General features: G+C 43.1%; 1 protein-coding gene across 4 annotated transcripts in view; it reads right to left on the bottom strand.

The window, feature by feature from the left end:
• The window catches only part of PLD1 (phospholipase D1), a 199049-nt gene that overhangs the window by 50433 nt on the left and 126302 nt on the right, over positions 1-22314 (bottom strand). For 3 of the 4 annotated variants that reach the window (XM_070406795.1, XM_070406794.1, XM_070406796.1), the window contains 7 exons: positions 21393-21615; positions 20692-20805; positions 12394-12522; positions 11546-11664; positions 10089-10202; positions 7892-8002; positions 3372-3460 (listed from right to left, as the gene is read on the bottom strand). In XM_070406795.1, the coding sequence (XP_070262896.1) occupies positions 3372-3460; positions 7892-8002; positions 10089-10202; positions 11546-11664; positions 12394-12522; positions 20692-20805; positions 21393-21615 (899 nt within the window). The remainder of the gene's footprint in view (positions 1-3371; positions 3461-7891; positions 8003-10088; positions 10203-11545; positions 11665-12393; positions 12523-20691; positions 20806-21392; positions 21616-22314) is intronic. The other variant, XM_070406797.1, reaches the window with a different exon arrangement.

Below are 22314 nucleotides of genomic sequence, written 5' to 3'. Positions count from 1 at the left end.
CCTTCAGGGCAAACCAGCCGGCCTCCACCCGTGCACCAGGCCTCTATCCTATATAGCAAAAGGGTAATATGCCTCCCGGCACCGGGATCAGCGTGACAGGGGGCAGCGCCCAAACCCCCTGATCGCCCTGCGGCTCTGTGTGTGACAGGGGGCGGGGCCACAACCTCCCTATCCACCCTGCTCTGTGCCTGATAGGGGGGAGCTCCCCAATCCCTTGATTGCCCTGCGGCTCTGTGTTTGACAGGGTGCGGCGCCCCAACCCCCTGATCCGCCCTGCTCTGTGTGTGACAGGGGGCGGTGCCCCAACTCCCCTATCAGCCCTACTCTGTGAGTGACAGCGGGGAGCTCCTCAATCCCCTGATGGGCCCTGCTCTGTGCGTGACAGGGGGTGGCGCCGCAACCTCCCCATCGACCCTGCCTTGAGTGTGACAGGGGGTGGTGCCCCAGCCCCCCAATTGGCCCTACCCTGAGCGTGACTGAGGGTGGCATTGCAACCTCCCGATCCGCCCTGCTCTGTGCATGACGGGGCGGCGCCCCAACTCCACAATCGGCCCTGCTCTGAGCCTGACCAGGGGCTGCACCTAGGGATTGGGCCTGCCCTCTGCCACCTGGGAGCAGGCCTAAGCCAGCAGGTCGTTATCTCCCGAGGGGTCCCAGACTGCGAGAGGGCACAGGCTGAGCCCCCTCCCCCACCCCGAGTGCACAAATTTTTGTGCACTGGGCCTCTAGTTATTTATATTTATGACCATATACGCAGTTCTAGATAAGCACTAAGCAATCTTGGCTGTGCCCTAGAGTTACCTATTGAACATCACTAGTATAAAGTATAGGTGCCTGGGCCCTCCTCCAGGAAGTTAAATTTATTCAGCCTAGAGTTGAGTCCAGCTCTCTATATTTCTGGAAAGGTCCTCTGGTGATTCTGATGTGCAGTAAAGGCTGGGACCCACTGTACACCCTGCAGGATGGGGTAGGTTTTATGGTGCTGGTGCACTGCGCAGATGCTCTCCCCGTGGGATCGAGACAACCATTCCCTCAGCCACTGTGTTGGACACTGACTACTCACAGGGAAGTCCTTCTCTAAGAATTGTCCACCATAGGCCATGCTTCACCCATGGCCATGCCCTTCTCCTGTAGTCAGCCCACATGTAATAACCGGTTAATGGGAGGAGGGGGAAAAGAAAGGCCCAACCCTCTTGCCTTAATTTGGGGCAACTATGAAAGGGGTCCGTAATCCTAGCCATCAATGAATTAGAGTTCCGTGATGTGGGGAAGGCACTGGGTAGGACTTGAACTCAAAACCCTTTTTGTCTATTGCTGTTAGTGGCCTAAAGTTACATCATCATTTTTTAACTCTAAAAACAGGGACGACAACAACAACAATAATAATAGCAACAAAACCTCTATAATCTACTTTCAAAAGTAGTTGTGAAGATTCAATAAGAGTCTGTATAAATAAACTGTTATTAACCACGTAAAATGCTGGTAGTTACTGTTACTAAATGTTTTTAGATCTAAAAATCTTCATATGTTATGTGAAGAAAATATAGTAAGTACCACTGGAAGTCAAAAAATGTTTTAATCCCCAAATGGGTATGTATTTAACATTCTCCACTGTTCAATGAATTGAAGTGAAAAAAATGGAATGGTTTTGTTTGTTTGTTTTGCTGTTTTCACACAAAGCTAAAGCCAGCCATAGCAAGAAATAGACCTGGGGACCAAGATAATTCAGTGGGGAAAGAATAGGCTTTTCCACAAATGGTGCTGAAACAACTGGATACCCACATGCAAAAGAATAAAACTGAACTTCTACCTCCCACCATGCACAGAAAATAACACAAAATGGATCAAAGACATCAATGTTAGAGCTGAAACTATAAAATTCTTAGAAAAGAGCAGTAAAGACTCATGGTCCTGGATTGGGCATTGGTTTTGGAGCTCTGATACAAAAGCAATAAAAAAAACATAGATAAATTGGACTTTACCAAAATTAATTTTGTGTGTGTGTGTTTCAAAGGATACTATCAGGAAAGCAAAAAGAAAACACACTGAGTGGGAGAAAATATTTGCAAATCATAAATCTGATATGATACTCGTATCCAGAATATATAAAGAACTCTTAATAATTCAACAAGGAGACAACCTCACTGAAACATGGGCAAGGAATCTCACTTGACATTTCTCCAAAGATAACTCATAACTGGCTAATAATAACAGAAAAAAATACTCAACATCATAAGTCATTAGGGAAATTCAAATCAAAAGCACAATGAGATACCATTTCACACCTACAAGAATGGCTATAATAATAATAAAAAAAGATAGATAATCAGTATTGGCAATGATGTAGAGAAATTGGACCCTCATACAACGTGGGAATGTAAACGGGTGGAGTCACTTTTGAAATCATCTTGGCAGGTCCTCAAATTGTTTGTTTAAGAGTCACCATATAATCCAGCAGTTCTATCCCTAGAGTAATGAAAACATATCTGCATAAAAACTAGTATAGAATGTTTATAGCAGCATTATCTATATAACCAAAAAGTGAAAACAACCCAATTATCCACCAACTGAAAATGGATAAATAAAATGTAGTATGTCCAGATAACAGAATACTACCTGACAATCAAATTATATAAAATACTGATACATTCTATAACATAAAGGAACCTTGACAATATTAAGCTAAGTGAAGGAAGTCAGTCACAAAAGAACGCATATTATATGATTCTATTTATATAAAATGTCCAGACCAGGCATGTCTACAGAAAAGAAAGTAGATGAGTGGTTGCAAGGGGCTAAGGGGAAAAGGAATGAGCAATGACAAAGGTATGAGGTTTCTTCCTGGGGTGATGGAAATATTCTAAATTTGATAAGGTGGTGGTTGCACAACTCTGTGAAAATCCTAAAATTCACTGAATTGTAGACTTCAAGTGGGTAGATCGTATGGCATGTGAGTTATATTTGAATAAAAGTGTTATTAAAGAAATAATCCCATGAGCCGAAGAAATAAGACAGATGATAACAAGAATTTAAATATAACCCACGGAAAAACATTATAACTATTTTGTTTTGGTTTTTAAGTAAACACAGCTCACTGCTATTAAAAAAAATCAGATCACAAATCAGCGTGGGAAAGAGACCAGCCAGGAAAAAATGACTGTGCCCTGGGAGAATTCACATTCCCTCAAAAAATGGACTCAAAAGTTCTCGGTCACTGACTCAGACTTAAGGCATCAATAACCTACTGCTCGCTGAACTAAATCATGCCTGCCAGGAAAAGACAGTTTTTTAAAAATGGGCCTTCAAAAGTCTTTTTAGCAGTAAATGCAAGATCTGCAGTCACACTCCTGCCGGAATGCCAAGCACTGTACCTGTAAGCTCTCAGGATCCTCTGGGCAATGGCGTCGCCTATCTTGTTGAACACAACCTTGTCATCCGCGCAGCTTATAAAAAACTGGTTCTATGGAAAATCAATAGGATAACCATGTAAGTCTTTCATATCTTAATATATACGTGGAAATGTGGTGGATAACATACTCTACATTGATATTTAAAAAAACAAAACATTTCACATAGCAGACATGTTCTGACCCCTGAAATCACCTGAGGAAAGTAAGCCACAGAATAAACCTCATCTCACTCTGGACCCTATGCATTCCCAGGTAAGAACAGGTGTAGCATCTTAGCCGAGCGAATGGCTAAACTATTATTTCATCATGCACGTTCCTTGTAGGTTATGTTTTTGGAGTGGCAGGGACATTCCAAATTTAAGGGACATCGAATTTTTTTTTCAGATTCACACATTGCATAAATGCTTATGAATAAAAATTATATCTTGGCTAGACACAGAGAACAGACTGACAGCTGACAGAGGGGAGGGAGAGGGGCAGCTGAGTGATAAAGGTGAAGGAATTAAACAACAACAACAAAAAACCTCGTAGACAGACCACAATATGGTGATTACCAGGGGGAAAGGAGATGGGGGGAGGTAGAAGAGGGTGAAGAAGGATAAATGGTGACAGAAGGAGACTTGACTTGGGGTGGTGGACACACAATATAATATACAAATGATGTATTATATAGAACTAGAGGCCCAATGCACGAAATTCGTGCAAGAGTAGGCCTTCCTTCCCTTGGCTGCTGGCACTGGCTTCCCTCTGTCACCCAGGACCCGGGCTTTCCTTGCAGCCCCGGCTTCATCCGGAAGGTCATCTGGTATAATTAGCATATTATGCTTTTATTATTATAGATTATACACTTGAAACCTATGTAATTTTATTAACCAATGTCACCCCAATAAATTTAATAAAAAATTTTGTCAGCAAACATTCTATCTTATGCCAAGTCTACTTTTATAACAGGTAGATGGCAGAGCCATGATCTAATTTTCTCCATCCTTTCTCCATTATTAACTAGTACTAGAGGCCCGGTGCACAAAAATTTGTGCACTCGGTGGGGGGAGGAGGGGGCGTGCCTCAGCCTGGCCTGTGCCCTCTCGCAGTCTGGGACCCCTCAGGAGATAACGACCTGCTGGCTTAGGCCTGCTCCTGGGTGGCAGAGGGCAGGCCCAATCCCTAGGTGCAGCCCCTGGTCGGGCTCAGAGCAGGGCTGATTGGGGAGTTGGGGCGCCGCCCCCTGTCACGCACAGAGCAGGGCCAATCAGGGGGTTGGAGCGCTGCCCCCTGTCACGCACAGAGCAGGGCCCATCAGGGGGTTGGGGAGCTCCCCCCCTGTCACGCACAGAGTAGGGCCGATAGGGGAGTTAGGGCACTGCCCCCTGTCACACACAGAGCAGGGAGGATCAGGGGGTTGGGGCGCCCCCACTGTCACACTCAGGGCAGGGCCGATGGGGAGGTTATGGCTCTACCCTGTCACACACAGAGCAGGGCCCATGGGGGGGGGGGTGGGTTGGGGCGCTGCACCCTGTCACACACAGAGCAGGGCCCATCAGGGGTTTGGGGCGCCTTCCCCTGTCACAAACAGAGCAGGGCAGATAGGGAGATTGTGGCCCCGCCCCCTGTCACGAACAGAGCTGCAGGGCGATCAGGGGGTTTGGGTGCTGCCCCCAGTCACGCTGATCCGGTGCCAGGAGGCCTCATGGCTCCGCTGATCCCGGTGCTGGGAGGCATATTACCCTTTTACTATTTAGAATAGAGGCCTGGGGGCCGGCTGGTTTGTCCTGGAGGGTGTCCTGGATCAGGGTGGGGGTCCCCACTGGGGTGCCTGGCCAGCCTGGATGAGGGGATGATGGCTGTTTGCAGCTGGTCACACCCCTTTCAGGGTGGGGGTCCCCACTGGGGTGCCTGGTCAGTCTGGGTGAGGGACTGAGGGCTGCTTTCAGGCTGGCGATTGTTGACTGAAGCTCCCAACCACTCCTTTTTTTTCTCTTTTTTTTCTTTTATTCTGGGCCAGCTTTAGCTCTGGCTCTAGCTCTGAGGTTTCATATCTGGTTTGTTTGCCGTTCTATAATCGAAACAATGTATAACTTCAGCTCTGAGATCCCGGCAGGCTGAAAGCTGGTTTCTACATTTGCAACATAGTACATAGTTGCTTAGAGTTGCAACTCAATGGCCGGCAAGTCAGGCGGGGAACGTTGGAGTCTGCAGTCACTGGAGCAAGCAAGCCTCATGTTCGCTTCCAGCTGCCTGGCTGCCGGCCGCCATCTTGGCTGACAGTTAATTTGCATAAGGATATGCTGCTTAGCCAATGGGAAGGGTAGCGGTCGTACGCTAATTACCATGTTTCTCTTTTATTAGTGTAGATATGCTTTGGCTTTAGATCATTTATTTGAGTCTCTTATTATTCCTCAACTTCTATTTTAAGTAGCTTAAAATATCTTGTATGTATACCAATAAAATAGAAAGAGAAATATTATTATATCTTTTTTGTTTAAGTACTTCTCTTATTTATGCATCTATAAAACATTCTACAATACTACTACTAAAAAACTAGGATACAACATTATTATAATGGAATAAAAGATTTAGTTGCTGCATAGAGGAATGTAAAAAATTAGATACAAATATTATCAGTATTACATATTTTATTTATACATTGTTATAATACACCTATAACAAAGTAGAGTCATCACCAAGTAACTTTTGCTAATCATCTTAAAGAGATATATAAGCAATGAGTCATATATTATTATCATCCCTCTGCAACATTATCATGTTTATTACTATACACGTTTTTTACACTTAAGTGCCTAAATCTGTAAACTGCCTCCAGAAGACAAATTTACAAGAGAACACTGCAGAAACTCATTTGAGAATGTGTTTCCCTTTAGGGCAGTGGTTCTCAACCTTCTGGCCCTGTAAATACAGTTCCTCATGTTGTGACCCAACCATAAAATTATTTTCGTTGCTACTTCATAACTGCAATGTTGTTACTGTTATGAATCGTAATGTAAATATCTGATATGCAGGATGGTCTTAGGCGACCCCTGTGAAAGGGTCGTTCGACCGCCAAAGGGGTCGCGACCCACAGGTTGAGAACCGCTGCCTTAGGGCATCAAACAATAAAAATCTCAGTGGCAACCAAACCATGTTTGTTTTTCTGAATTTATATTACAGAGAAGCTTAGCATTGCTCAGCAGCTGTGACACACACTGGCCACATGTCATGTTCTTCTTTTGCGGGGAGAGCAGCGTGAATGCTGACCGCTTACCTTGCCTAGAGGTGTGTCAAGCTGGTTATTATCTGCACCCATGTGTACTAGTATCATCATGGCATTACTGATCTCACTTAGTACTGGGGTATCACTAATAAGAAAAGCTGACTTACTGCTACCAAAAAGAGAAAAAGCAAAAGCATTCTGGGTAATGGGTGAGCCAGCTGTTAACAACTCACATTATTATGTTAAAATTTTTTGAAGTCAATTACACTAATCATATCAGTATTACTAAACTCCAGACTTTATCCAGAGTTCAGTAATGTCCTCGTTCTGTTGCACAATCCCATCCGGGATACCACATTGCATTCAGCCTGCCAATATTTTCAATCAGTCTTCTCTTTCTCCACGTCTGTGAAATAAATAAATCTCTAATTCTTTCCTACTTGCCTTGAATAAATTGTCACTGGGTGGAAGGGGAGAGGACCAAAACTCAAGGGGGAGGAAGAAAGGGCTAGAATGATTTTCTCCAGCTACTGCATCTCCCTCCATACATTTTTACAAAACTCAGTGGAAAAGAAAAGACTCAAATAAAGGAGGGAGATGTGCTCTGATTGATTGTTGCATTGTCATGACTTTTTATTTTGTCAGGATTTTCCAAGTGCTCTGAGGTAGCTTAGGAGGGACTAGGAAGTGCTAGTAAAGTTCCCAGAGTAAACCCAGTGTCCCCTAGATTTCCTCCTATTCTTTGAACACAAACTCTGGGATCTGCAAAAGCTTTGTAATAAATAGTTGTTCACACAGGACTGAGGAACGTGGTACCTGCCCTCAATATTTTTGCGTCTCCCTTTGCCATGTTGCTTTGCTGTACTCTCCTATGCCAACATCCACAAACCAGTGGCATCCAGGGGTCTCTATTTTAGCAACTTACCCCTGTGCCTGCTCCCCTGAAGCAGTACGTGCTTCACACTTCACCCTCCAACTCCAGCCAAATCTAAACTTATACATCCATGTTGGGGAATACCTGTCTAATAATATTACAATGAGTTGATACATTTAATAACAGGGATCTGGGGACTCCTATTGGAGTCCTGAGTTAATGAAAATGCAAAACAAATGTCAGGTATGCTGGGGAAGTAAAAGTTCAGGTGGCCCAAGGCCTCGTCACATCTTAACATACACTTAATACAGGAAGTTCTGAGTTCAGGGACCCTGCAGTTTCTGTGTGGTATTTATGGGAAGGCAGGTTGTCATAGCAATTTACACGAGCAAGACTTACTTCTATATAGATATAGTGCTTGCTGTTCTCTATCACGTGGACGTAAGCAGTGTGGATGGACTCTTCATGGTACTTTATCCCAGCAGACCAATCAGTAGCAGAGCGCAGCAACTACGAGGCAACAATCAGAAATGAGCAAACATAAGACAATGGAGGTTACGCCAGATGCACTGATACAATGAAGTCAATCTTTTTGCTGTTAAACAACTAAATGAATACAATGGCTTTAGTGTCATGTGTGGGTCAAGGGAGAGTAGGTGGATGGGGTACTGGTCCTTGGACGTATCCCATAACGAAGGAGCCCAGCTGGCAATCAAGTCCTGACTATTTCTTCTCCCACTCAACACAACTGTCAATCAAAATGGGAAACCATAAGGCATTTCTATCAAGAATATTTCAGGGGTACCTCATCTGGTGGCTGAGTGGGATGCCCATTTGTACTTTTCCAGAATAATTCCACAATTTCACCAGAGTGCCTGGTATTATGGTGTATTTATTAATAGTGCCACTTTCACTCCCCAAAGTGTCCTGGTATGAGCCATATGATATGGCCACCTTAGCTCTAACTTGATAATAATATGATTACTCCTTTTCCCTCAAATAGATACTGTTCAGATTAATATATGCTAAAAAGCAATTAGATTCATTTAGAGATCTAATCTTGAGTCTACTTTTAATTAGCTGTCTGATCCTGGCCCTGTCACTTTAGCTCTCAGCTTCCTCACTCATGCTGCCTCCCTGCATTCAGACACTCACCTGCTCCCACCCAGATTACAATAAGAGCTTCCAGCGCAGACACCTGACACAGAGCAGGACTGTCTAGGTTCAAAGCTTAGCTCAGCCATTCAGTGGCTTTGATCTTGGTCAAGTTTCTTAACTGCTTTGTGCCTCAGATTTCCACTCTATAAAATGGAGTATCTACTCTGTAGGGTGGTGGAGAGAATTAAATGAATTAGTGTGGAGTGTGCAGCAGACCTGGCACCCAGTAAGTGCTGTTACTGTTTGCTATCACTAGTGAGCACATTAAAGGATGCATTTGAGTGGTGGCAGAGCCTGTCAGCGATGCTGCCGAGTAGACTGTGGCTGGGCATGGGAGGGTACACTCCATGACAGGGAAGGCTTTTCAACACTAAGACACCACTGGCTGTCAGCATTCTAACTAGTATTGCAGTGAAATGTTGGGCATATAATAGGTGCTCAATAAACTTTTATTATTTGACCTTCCCTAAGTAGTAACAGGACATCACATAAGCATCACTATGAAAATAGATTTACTATTCCTGATTTGAAATGAATGTTGAAGCTTTGCTTCAAGAGGTCAACAGAAATTGAAGGAAAAATAATAACCTATACTTATTAGGAATATATAAAATGATCTAATTCATAATCAGTTTTGTCTGTTATAAAGGGGTCAGCAAAAGTAGGTTTACCTGGTACAGTTATGAGTACACAAAACATAGGGTTTATTCTTGTATTATTATTTATTTAACTAGCATGGGGTTTTTTCCCCCATATGAACAACTGTAAACCTACTTTACCTTCCCTGTATATAAAAGATCTGGTACAATTCTTGCTCTAATCAATAACTTAAAAAATTGTACCTATAAGGCTACTGAAATTCAAAGTCAAATCCTACTAATATCATTGATGGTGCCATCCTCAAAACGTTATTTCATTATTCAGTGTGTGACATTTATTACAAAATAGCCCCCTGCAAAGCACTTTATTTAATTTTATCACATGAACAGTGTAATGAAATTGGAAAATATAATTGTGAACAGAAATAGTCAAATATCTCAAAAGAAAACCCATAAGGAAAATTTAGATAAATATGATCACACTGGGAAATATCTTGATTTCCCATCATCCCCAAAGAACTGCATTATTGTCCATTAGTAGAAATAACAAAGGTTGAACAAATAGAAGTTTTAATTCTTAGTCCACTCAAACATACGCTGAATTTTGTTGTGAGGGTGCATAACTCTGAAAATACAGGCTACCTTGAAGATTCTTACGCCACACATGCTGACCTAATGCTATGTAACTCTGGGAACAATGTATACAGTTATAAAGTGTACTGGGAAGATGGGAGTTGTCCTCATTGAAAAATGTGAATGAAACCAATGCCACAGGCACTTAGTCCAGAAAGAGCCATTTTGCCCAGTAGCACTTTGTGATAAAGAAAAGCAAGACTGACCTGAACGTTAGCACGGACGGACCCAGGCACTTGGTATTTCAACTCATGGGCTGTTGTGTGAGATTTTGGAAGTAGAAAAGGATAAGAAAGGGACCGATATTTTGGTTTCATAATCTAAAATAATTAAAAAGAAGGTAAAAAATTTCAAATAAGAAAACAGTTCCATTCTTTTACATTTTGATTATAAAAGAAATTCAGGTTTATTTGAAACAGAAAAAAACATTGTTAACAGTGGATGTTTCTAGGTGAAGAGGTAACACATTATTTTTGGTTGTTTTTTTCTATTTCCCAGAGATGGAGAACTCCTTTTTTATTTCTTTTACCTTTGGTAGTAGGCATGTGTTCTTTAGAAAGCTTAAATATAATTGAGTTATAGAGATATATAATTGCAAAAAGGGGGTTACTCTTTTGTAAACTGATATTTTACTATGTTGCAGATATCTTGCCATAACAATATAGCACTTCATGTCATTTTAAAATAACTCCAGTGTCAAATGGTATGGAAAGAGCATAACTTGTTTAATAAATTACTATTAATAAGCATTTCAGTTACTTCTCATTTTATTTGAATTATTGGAAGCAATATAAAAATAAATTAGCTAATTGGGTTATTTCCTTAACTTAAATGCCTGGAAAAGATTTTCTGAGTCAAAAGGTTATATACCTTTTAAGAAGTTTTTTGTGCTGTACCAATTTAGCCCCCAGAAGCAGGGTATAAGATCATCAAAAATTCAAAACCCAATTGTAGGTATTAGCAGTGTTTTGTTTTTTTTAAATCTTTGCTTGCCTAGTAGGTTAAAGCTTTCACTTACATAGCATTATAAACAGTAATTTTTTTGATAAAACAGTCTTTTCCCAAATTACTGGGAAGAATAATGAATGTCTCCTCACTTTTTAAAGTAAATAAAAAGGAATCTAAATAACACCTGGATGATAGGCACTTAACTTATAAATGTTAGGTCAAATTCCCAAGAGTAATGAAGACAAACTAAAGAAGACACAATTGGGATAAAAACAAAATGGCTACATCCCTCATCCTGCTCACTTGGCTCAGAGCCCCTCTCCAATATGAACCCAGTGCAATGCCAGGATTGGAAAGACTTGAAAGTTTGAGCTCAGCCAACTAAACAAGACTCCCATTCCCCTTCAATAGCCTTCCGGGTGAGCACCAGCCAGGCCAGATGCTTAATCAACACTGAGCAGCCAAGATGTTAAAAGGTGAAAACCACTGGCCCTGATCGTAGCATCTATTCCTCTCTGCTCTAAATTCTCTGTAATGTGAAAGTTCAGGAACATTTCCTTTTACCCACAGACTCAGGAGCTCTGACTCCCAGGCACCCAAGAGCAGATGACTGGCACAGCTGTGGCCACCAAGGCCTCTTCCAATCCCCTAGGTGCCTCCTCTCCCAGGCCTGTCTCTCTATGTGGACTGAACCATGATAAGACCATCCATGTACCTTTGTGAAGTTCCAGCGCTGGATGAAGTGACGTGCCACATCACGAGCCGCCTTTCCGTGGACCACAGAGCCAATGTCATGCCATGGCATCCGGGGGGTGGAGTACCTGTCTATGAAATCTGCCCAGGTGTACCAGGCAAGAATCGTCACTAACTTCTGTGCCAGGGACAGAAGCCACCTGACCCCCAGAGCTGACCCCACTATGATAAGTCAAAGGGAACGTGGTAATGTCCACGTATGTGTATATTTCTTGGCTTGGGTGGAGCAATACCTTCATAACCAAGTGAAGCATAGATCACAATCCCCCATGCACCTCCCCAAATATGTTTCCTCCTCCCTTAGTGTTAGATAGTCACTAGGCAAGGCAAGATGTGAGCTGGTACAAATTACCTAAGGCTGTGTACTTGACCTTATATTTTCCTGTTTTACCCTGTTGAAATAATGTCAGGCTACATATGCAGTGCCATCTCTATCTCCTCTTAGACGTAGAAGCACAGTGATAATCTAAAAATGTGTCACTTTAATGATAAAAATGAAGATGATAAGCAGAAGGATGAGCAAAGGGATTGTGCCATCTTTTGGAGAATGACAGATCATTACCCCCAAAGTATGCCTATATAAAACCTGATGGTTTGAAACAAGTAAGCTCTATTTCATGTTTTTTTTCTTACTATAATTATAAGCAATCCTTAATTATATGACTGAATTATGATTTAGCAAATATTCTTCAAAGTTTTAGCAAATATTCAAAGGAAAACAAGACATTAGATCATGCATTGGCATACTTGTTAGATGCTGACAAGCAAAAAGAGAAAATATAAGCAGCCATCCACTACCACGGAACTCACCAGCAAAGGGTTTATCCAGTTGGATCCAGTCTTTGAAGACGAAATTGCAGTAGTCCTTTCCATGCCAGAATCGCGTTTCCCCATGGAGCTCTCCCACGCCTGTCTGCAGACTGCGGACTGAGCCCGTGTCTGTGGACACAGCAAGACCCGCTCAGAGACAGGACAGGTGGGCCCCAGGGAGGGAGGCTCAGCTCTCATTTACGAAACTCCTAGAGACTTCTTACCTTTCCTTCTTGAGACTCAGTACTAGGGCAGAATATCTCTACTCCATCTGAGGCTGTGGGCTGACAAGGTTTTATAGCCCTTAAGTTTATTAGTAGTGGGCAGCTGGGGCTATAACCAGGTTTGCCATGTGACAACGAAATTTAACATTCTGAGGTTTACTACCTATCAGCTCACTGGAAGAAAGGGCCACAGGGTTAACTGTGATCAAGAACTTGCTAGGGGGGACTATGAGAGAGTAGTAAAACCCTGGGTCAGGTAGGGAAACATGAGATCTGTATGTTAGCATAGATACAGAGGATAGAAAGAAGTCATGCCCTTCTCTTTCCTCAGTTAATGTGGCAAACACCTAATATGGAAGTCTTGTCCTTTGCATCTCAAAAAGCAAGAACCTCAAATTTGCAAACAGCCCACATTCCAGCCCTGGAATTAACCAGCTAAGTGAACATCACCATTAACGAAGAATTTGGCCTAGATGACATCCAAGATTTTCAGGCTCTAACATTCTATATTCCCAAAATCATAAATGACAACCATAAAAGTCATCACAACAACAGACTAGAGAGTTATGACTATACATGCACAAAAGCAGCCATTTACTGCAACACTTCACAAAGAGCTTTGTGGGACAATTTTACTCAGGGGTCAATACTTTGACTGAAATTGGCTATATTGGCCATTGAGACAACTAAGCAGGAAGACTAGCAGAACTTCAAATCACAGATGTAGGGCTTAGCACAAAAGAAGCATTTAACATATAGACATCGGTAGCAAAAATATTTGTTGAATGAATAAATGGTATCACATGCAGTAGCCAGGTAGCCAGTGAGAGTATTGAACTGGTCCCCCTACCACCACACTGTCCCAGAACTGTCTTTGCAAACTGCAGACTCCTTGCTTAAAAGCCTTCCAGGATCACCTACTGCCTATACAGGGTCAAATCCTAAGGGTTTCGTGTGCATAGAAGACTCCAAACGGGGTACCAATCGCTCTCTTTCTCTGGTCTTTGCTCTTCCCCATACAGCCCAGGCCCCATGCCCATCACGTGCCTCACTGTGTTTGACAGGCTGGTCTATCATATCCCTGTCCAATTGTCACATTTTTCCTTCTGCCTGGAATGCTGGTCCTTCCCTCTCATCCTGATCTCATCATCCTTCAAGAGCCACATAGCTGTCATATGCTCTAGAGACACCCCAGGTCCTAGTTAAGGATAGATAGTCACTAGCTCTGCTACAGGACCATTGATAGTTGCACACCCCAGTGCCTCTGATTCTGTGACACAATTGTGTAAGGATGCTCCCTCCCTGCCCCCACTCATCTATAGGGTGTCCCAAAATTCACTCAAGATTTGAATTTTGCATGAGCATTAACAACAACAACAAAAATAAAAGCCTAATTTTACTTGGTTTATTGAATCAGATTCTAATATCTGTTGCCCTTTGATTTCAATCCCTTCAATTTGATAAGCATTACCAAGTACAAATGATGGCCCAGGAGCAGGGGCAATGAAGACCAATGAAGACCACGGCTTTGAGTATGTGCCAGCAAAGCTGTGGAGGCCATTTACCCGATGTGCTATTCCATACATAACCCTATACTGTATACTTTATGAATCAATAAAAAATTTACAATTTTTAATTATAAACCTGTGTTTTCTATCAAAATTACTTCTTGCGTGAATTTTGGGACACCCTGTATAAACTCCTCCGGGTGGGGAGTGTATTCCCGCCCTCTGGTGTAGCTCCAGGCACTCAGTAGGCACTCAGTAAGTATTTCCAGAACAAAGGTTTTTAAGCAATCACCCCATGAATATTCTAGCTCAAACGGAATAATTAGCCTTCAACGGTTATTGAAATTGTCGTAAAGTGCTAAATATGAGCGAAACTGAAATGTTAAAGATAGAATTCTATTGACTTCTCCCAGCGATTTATTTTCCTGCTCAATAAGACTGAGAGGCCAAAGTACTGGCAGGTCTGTTTGCTCACCTGCAGGCTCTTTATAGTAAGCATGGAACTTTGTTAAAAAATAAAATAAAAGAAAGAGAAAAAGAGACAAGAGTGAGATAAATAATGAGACAAATTCCAAATTAAAAAAAAAAGGCATAGGTATATAAAATTTGTTTTTATCCATTGAAAAACTCTAAAGCTATAGTTTTACATATACACACATACAGTTGCTTAAAAATTATCTTTCACCTAACTATCAGTTATTATAAGAAAAACAAAACCAAGAGAATTCTTCAATTCAGAAAATTGTCTCGGTGTTAATTGAATTCAACCTGCTCATAATTCAAATTTGTTTTTAGTCATGGCCTAAAGTGGCAGCCTGGGCGAGTCTATTTTGAAGAAGTGGCGTTAGAAGAAGCGGGGAGCGGGGGGAGGTGTTGGTCGGTCAGTGGGGCGACGGGACGCGGCGCAGGCGGGCTGCAGGATACGCAGTGCAAGGGAGGCGTGTGCGATTCATGCACGAGTTGAGTGAGCCAGTCAGTCAGCAGTCTCATTGTGCAATGGTTAGTACTAGTGATAGACAAAACAAGTATACAAGACGAGTGTGGATGGGAGAGTTGGAAGGGGTCGACCTCAGCGAACGTACCTCAATCAGATTGAGGACGTTTTTAGCAAAGGCCAGCTTAGGAGTACCCTAATTAAGTTAATAACAATGTACCTACCTATATAGTTTAAGTTTAAAAAATTTGGGCTGAAACCGGTTTGGCTCGGTGGATAGAGCGTTGGCCTGTGGACTGAAGGGTCCCAGGTTCGATTCTGGTCAAAGGGCATGTACCTTGGTTGCGGGCATATCCCCAGTGGGAGATGTGCAGGAGGCAGCTGGTCGATGTTTCTCTCTCATCGATGTTTCTAACTCTCTATCTCTCTCCCTTCCTCTCTGTAAAAAATTAATAAAATATATTTAAAAAAAATTTGGCTCTCAAAAGAAATTTCAATCATTGTACTGTTGATATTTGGCTCTGTTGACTAATGAGTTTGCCGACCACTGGCCTAAACTATTCCAAACAAATCAGGGCCTTCCTAAGAACAAATGAAATATTAAGGGAAAAGAACCAAATGCTCATAGTCACTGTGATTAATGCTCAGAGTTGTATGAGCACCAATGAGCAGGAAGACAGGATGTTTAAAATCCGCAATGCCGATCTGAGGAGCTCTCAGTCTGTATCTGGCTCCCAGTTGATTTCATAATTGCACCTGCCTTGTTGTCCAGCATAGGTTTTTCATGCCAGTTTCCTGCAATCCTCATTCCTCAGTGGCCCGGACTCTGGCTGCAAAAGTTCAGGGAAAGGGTGTGTCCCTGCCCCCTCATTGGTGCTCATACAACTCTGAACAGTAATCACAGTAACTCAAGAATCTGTCACTTCATTTTACTCTTTATCCAATCTCAGAGATTTCCCCGCCTTGCTTTCTCCTGCCTCCCTAACCCGTCATGGATGGATTTCATGTGACCCTCCTCATGCCTCCTGCTTTAATTGTAATGTATAAGATTAACTACAAAACTGCCATTCTCCAGAGCACTTCCTCAATCCATTGAGGTTTTGCTTCCTGGCAATTACTGTCAGTTTGACTCAGATAAACTCATAAAAATTCTCTACAGGTTTGAACGTCTCTTACGTTGACAGAAACACCTGTCTCAACTTAATTGCAAAAATGACTTCCCCCCTCAGCTGTCTAATTTTTGCTTAAATGAAAAAGATAGCAACAGTCACTGAATATAAGAGGAGTAAAATTCAAATGACAGAGTCTCAATCAAAAAAATGCCAATTTGAAATTCTCCCTCTTGCAATATATTTTGAAAAAGAAAAAAAAGACATCTTGAAGATGGCTGACTGATTTTGAATTACAATATATACTACAGAAATCTACCATAGTTACTAATCACATTTAAGATGAATGGATTTTGGTGCAGTTTTTCTGCTTGAAAACTCATAGTGATCTTGCGTGCACACTCCATACTGACTGAGTGCACCACGCGTATGGTTCACTGGGCGAGGGTTCTCCATGGCCTCATGCATTCCAGGGAAACTGACACTGCAAAGAAGCTACTGCAATTCACTGCCTCCAAAAAGCAAGTTATTAACTCAGCAAAATTCAGTTTCTAATCCTATATAATAAAAGGGTAATATGCAAATTGCCTCTAATGGCAGAATGACCAGGAATGACCAGTCACTATGATGTGCACTGACCACCAGGGAGCAGATACTCAATGCAGGAGCTGCCCCCTGGTGGTCAGTGCACTCCCACAGGGGGAGCTCTGCTCAGCCACAAGCTGGGCTGATGGCTGTGAGCACAGCGGTGGTGGTGGGAGCCTCTCCCACTTCCTCAGCAGTGCTAAAAATGTCTGACTGTGGCTTAGGCCCACACCCCGCCTAAGCCATCAGTCAAACATCCCCCGAGGGCTCCTGGGCTGCCAGAAGGATATCTGACTGCCAGCTTAGGCTCAATACCCTGGGGAGCAGGCCTAAGCCAGCAGGTGGACGTCTCCTGAGGGGTCCTGGACTGTGAGAGAGCACAGGCCAGTCTGAGGGACACCCCCCCCCCCCCAACAAGTGCATGAATTTTTGTGCACCAGGCCTCTAGTTTCTAATAAAGAGTTACTCTATGCTTGATTTATGTTTCAAGTCCTATAAAACAATATAGGTTTAAGTCATTATGTGATTTAAATACAGAGCTATGTTCTTTAAACTTCCTTTATTACTAATAGTTGAAACTTACTTTTTTTTCAATGCAAATTCACACAGAACTCCAATACATAAATAAGTACAAGCAGGATGGTTCTGGTTGAATCAAATATCAACAGAAGTGGGATGTCTGGGGCCCATCTGCTCAGTATCCTCTGCAGGACCCCTGAGAAACATCAGGGCCCAAGGAACAGGCTTTGAAAAGTACTGCTCCAGAAGGAGCTTCCTTTTTTACATAAATTTTTTTTTCATATTAAAAAAATTAAAGCTGCAATTTAACGTAATTCATGGAAAGAGTCCTCTCCATCTCTCACATCCCACATGCAGGGCATCAGCAAATGCCATGAGCACCACCTCAAGATGTGTCACTACTTGCCACCCAGGTCTGCTGTGAAGAATGTGCCTGTAAAAATCTAAGTCAGACCTTGTTTGTCCTCCGCTCAGGACCTTCCGATGACTTTCCATCTCACTCAAAGGGAAAGCCAAGACCCTTACAAGGGCTGAAAGACCTTATGAAATTGACCCATCCCTCTTGGACTTTGCCCCCTTCCTGGTCCCCCAGCCCAGTCCTGGAAACACTGATCCCCTCCTGCCTCTCTGCCCTCACACTTGCTATTCCTCTGGCTGGGACCCATTCCACCCAGATCTTCTCTTAGCCTCATTCTTCTCTTCCTTTTGATCTCTTTTAAAAACTCACCTCATTAGAGAAGAATTTTCTGACCACTCGATATAAAATAGTAATTCCTCCCCTCTGTCTGTCCCCCTTCCCCTGTTCTCCATGATAATTCTCACCACCTGATATGTTGTGTTTGATACTTGGTGCACGAAATTCATGCACTGGGGTGGGGAGTGTCCCTCAGCCCAGCCTGCACCCTCTCCAATCTGGGACCCCTCAGGGGATGTCTGACTGCATCCCCTTACAATCCTACAATCCAGGACTGCTGACTCCCAACTGCTCACCTGCCTGCCTGCCGGATTGCCCCTAACCACTTCTGCCTGCCAGCCTGATCAGCCCCCTAACCACTCCCCTGCCAGCCTGATTGATGCCTAACTGCTCCCCTGCAGGCCCAATCGCCCCTAACTGCCCTCCTTTGCAGGCCCGGTCACCCCTAATTGCCCTCCCCTGCAGGCCCAATCACTGCTAACTGCCCTCCCCTGTCGGCCTGGTCACCCCTAACTGCCCTCCCCTGCAGGCCTGGTCGCCCCTAACTGCCCTCCCCTCCCCTAATAGCCCACAACTGCCCTCCTCCCCTGTCAGCCATCTTGTGGCTGTGGGCACTGCAATCTTTGAGGGCAGGGCAGTCAATTAGCATATTCCCTCCTTATTGGCTGTGGGCGCTGCCATCTTTGTGACGGCGTGAGGGTCAATCAGCATAGTCCCTCTTTATTAGATAGAATTCCCGTCCTTAACATCTAACTAGTTAATTGAATTTCATCTGTTTTGTTCACTGCAGATCCCTAATACTTGGAACAGTGATTGGCATATACTAGGAGCTTAGTAAGTACTTATTTAATGAAACAAATTAATTCTATACATTTATTTTTATATCCCCACTGACAGTTTACAGAAGAGCACAATCCCTCAAGGGGATGAAACACTCAGTATGTTCTTCTGATTCTGATGCATATGTGGGTGTCATCCTGAGCCTGCATATACATCAAGTACATGCTTTATGCTAAATAAATAAAATGTCTCCTCATCTTCAGTTTCCTCCATTTTTAATGTCTTGGATATTTAGGTTGTTTACTTTCTCTCTCTCTCAATAAAACAATGCTGCACTGGACATATATCCAGTTTATTAGGGAGGAGGCTCCCATGAGCACCTGGAAACCACCCATGGGTGTCCTCAGGTCACCTCCATGGATATCGGCATGCTCAGCCTGACACTAGCCAGAGTTTCTCAGCTCCTGCCTGCATCTGCTTTCCCACTCCTTATCCTACTGCCAGCGACACAGACACTCAGTCATGACTCAGAGCCCCCAACGTCATGGCTCAGCAACCTCGTTCCTCCCTCTCATTTCTAACTTCAGTCTTAAAGCAGCAAAGTCACAAGTGGAATCACAAAGTACTACCTGGGCCTGTTTCCACCTCTTTACCTTTAATGTCTGACCCTGCATTCACCCATCACCTGGCTCTTTGGACTTCCCAGGGGTCTCCCGGCCCCTGTCTCAGGGCTTTGAAGCTCTGTCAAGCCCAGGAATCACTGGGAGCCGTCCTGAGCCCACATACGCATCAAGTACTAACTTTACGCTAAATAAATGTCTCCTCATCTACAGTTTTCTCCATTTTTTAGTGTCTGTCAATGTTATGATTTACAACATACAAATTTATTTAACAATGACATTCGAGCTTTAGTTCATTAAATATGATCAGTTTTTAAAATGCAAAGTCCCCAGACTAAAGAATGCTGGGCACCACTGCTCAAAGTCCAGCTTAATTCATTGGGTTCTTTAGTTTCTGTCACCAGGAGTGACTCACGTCCAGCTTTGTTAGCTGAGTTCCCACTCGGCCATCTCCACAGGACACTAGATCCAAAGGTCGTGACGCAGCCATCTGCACTTCTGCTCAATCACAAATCCCAACCATGGGCGTTGGAGGGATGAACTGAAACTTCACTGCGCAAGTCACTTATCACCTCTGGACCTGGGTTACCTCACCTGTAAAAAGGCGATAACACCACAGGTGCTCCCGGCACTGACCTCAGAGAGCCTGCATACCATAAACACTAGCCTGTGGTTTTACTGTGGTTGCTACATATTATCGGACAACTTGTCTCTCTATCTAATCCATTGCCAAATCCTCTTCATTCCCACCGTCATAAATTAGGCCTGATCATGTATTCCTCAAGTGTGTGGTTCTTCTTACAACAGGTTATCAGATTACAATTTCTGAAAATTCACCTTTAGAGCATGACTCCTTTATTGATGTTGGGGAGTTCAGATGTGACTGCCGCTTCTCTTCCTGGTCATAGCAACTGAACGATGCATTTTCTAACGTTTAGAAGCACTTGGCCCTTTCCCATCCCATTACCTCATTTCCTTCACCTGCAATGTCTTCATATCCTCACCTACCCAATGACACTCCTTCCAAACCTAACCCCAACGTCCCCTCCTCAAGAACGTCTTTCTGGATCGTGAGAGAAGCCCTCCCACCCTTCACAGAACTAAAACACCACTGGGCTGCAGGTGCCCTGCCCTGTACCCTTCTTAGGTTATGTTTCATCTCAGTGCTAGAAGTGTAGGAATCCCGTGGGCTCCCCCCAGGCGTGGCTCTCCATATGTGTGGTGTGCAAACTGTGTGGACAGAAAGACAATTCAGAAACACAGTCACTGGCCATGCAGCACAAGCTGAAGCCTGGGAAGGTGCTGCTGCTTCACGCGTCACTTACCTATGGCGGGTCTAGGGAGCCCCTGCTCAGAACCACTGGAAGAGCGAAAGAGTTTCAAGTGGGGCTTTAAACCATGGATTAAATTCTGACGACTCCTACAGTGATTACAATAACCTGGAGAAAGTTGAGAGTGTTTTTGGTTGCTTGCTTGTTTGTTACAAAGAAACACATATATCAGGTTTTCTAGACTGGAAAGCAGGTGTGATCATTTTTAAAACGAGGCAAGGCGATCAAAGCAGTCACAAGTCCTGGGCCACAGGACATTGCAAGGATAAAAAGAACAGCACATTTCTAAGACGCAGAAAATCTGATGTTTGAGGAGAAATGCTTGTTGTATTTCTGGATGGGACGAGAAATGAAATATTGTTTTTCTAAAAAAACGTATAAAGTATACCTAATACTTTTCTTTTGCCTTTATAATTGGCCATTATTTTATCCATGCTTAGCCATTCTGCTACCATCAGAAGCATGACTTGTGTTTGTTATGACGACTCATGTGAATAAAGCAATAAATCTGTTCTACAATGAGGCCAACAAGGCCATGCGACGGCAAGATGTCGAATAAGATGATCTAGTGACCTTTCGGCATTGATCCATTTACTCCACCATAGAAAGGTAGATTCTAAAAACAGGGGTGCAGTGTCTGGCTATGGAGGCACAGAGCGTGGTCCCCATCAGGTCTAGCCACGACGGCGACTTACTGGAGGTGCTGTCGATGCTGCTGAGGCTGTCGGAGCCATGCAGGTGGTGCCTGTGCAACTGCCTGTAGAGGCTGAATTTGGAGAACTTGCTGGGTTTGCCTATGCCTTTCAGTTTTGAATCCATATCATCAGCAGTCTTCAGGATGGGCAGATTTTTTGCAGACTCCTTTTTATCTTTGAGGCTTAAGGATTCCATAGATTCTGTTATTTCAGCCTGTGAAGACTATTAAAAACAAAACAAAAAGACACCGCATCAAATACACTGCGCTGTGGCCCTTTCATTCCAGTCGGGTGAGGTGTAAAGTTGGCAAAGGACAGAAGTTTTTAACAGACACACAATAAGGTGTGAGGTCAGCCGCAGGGCAGTAGGGATTCTTGTGAAGGGTTTAAATACTGCCAAAGGCACAGCAGGCAATCCACCGTGGGTACTCTTTCAGGCCAAATTCCTGGAATTTTATATCAATGAATTGTCTTATCTCAAACACAATTATATAAAGTTACGCTCACTGTTGAGCCACTGAACTTTCTCTGCTAAATATTAAGTAAGCAATGCTTTTTTCTGTCAATTATCCTCCCTGCTACCAATTCACCACATTTCAGTTTTCCCAGAAAAAGTACCAACATAGCCAGCAGTAAAATAGGATGAAGCCCATCAACTTCTTTAATAAGTATGTTGATATTTTGGCAACCACTTGAGTTGAGATAATAAATATATGAATATAGGCATAAAGATATATTTTGGCAGCTCTTGGTTTAAAGGTAGTTTGTGAAGTTATTAACCTCCTACTTTTAAATAGAATTACCTATCCTATTTTATATGTCTTTAAGTAGGAAGATGCCAAAAACCTTGGCAGTTACCTGCATATAATAAGGCAGCTTATTTAACTTAAAGTTCAATTGCTGCACATTTTTGTTGATAAAC

The sequence above is a fragment of the Myotis yumanensis genome, unplaced genomic scaffold (genome assembly GCF_028538775.1).
Source record: "Myotis yumanensis isolate MYYU_CA2020_CCGP unplaced genomic scaffold, mMyoYum1.0.hap1 SCAF_2, whole genome shotgun sequence".
Classification (NCBI taxonomy): Eukaryota; Metazoa; Chordata; class Mammalia; order Chiroptera; family Vespertilionidae; genus Myotis; species Myotis yumanensis.
This window is presented reverse-complemented; position numbering and strand designations above follow the sequence as displayed.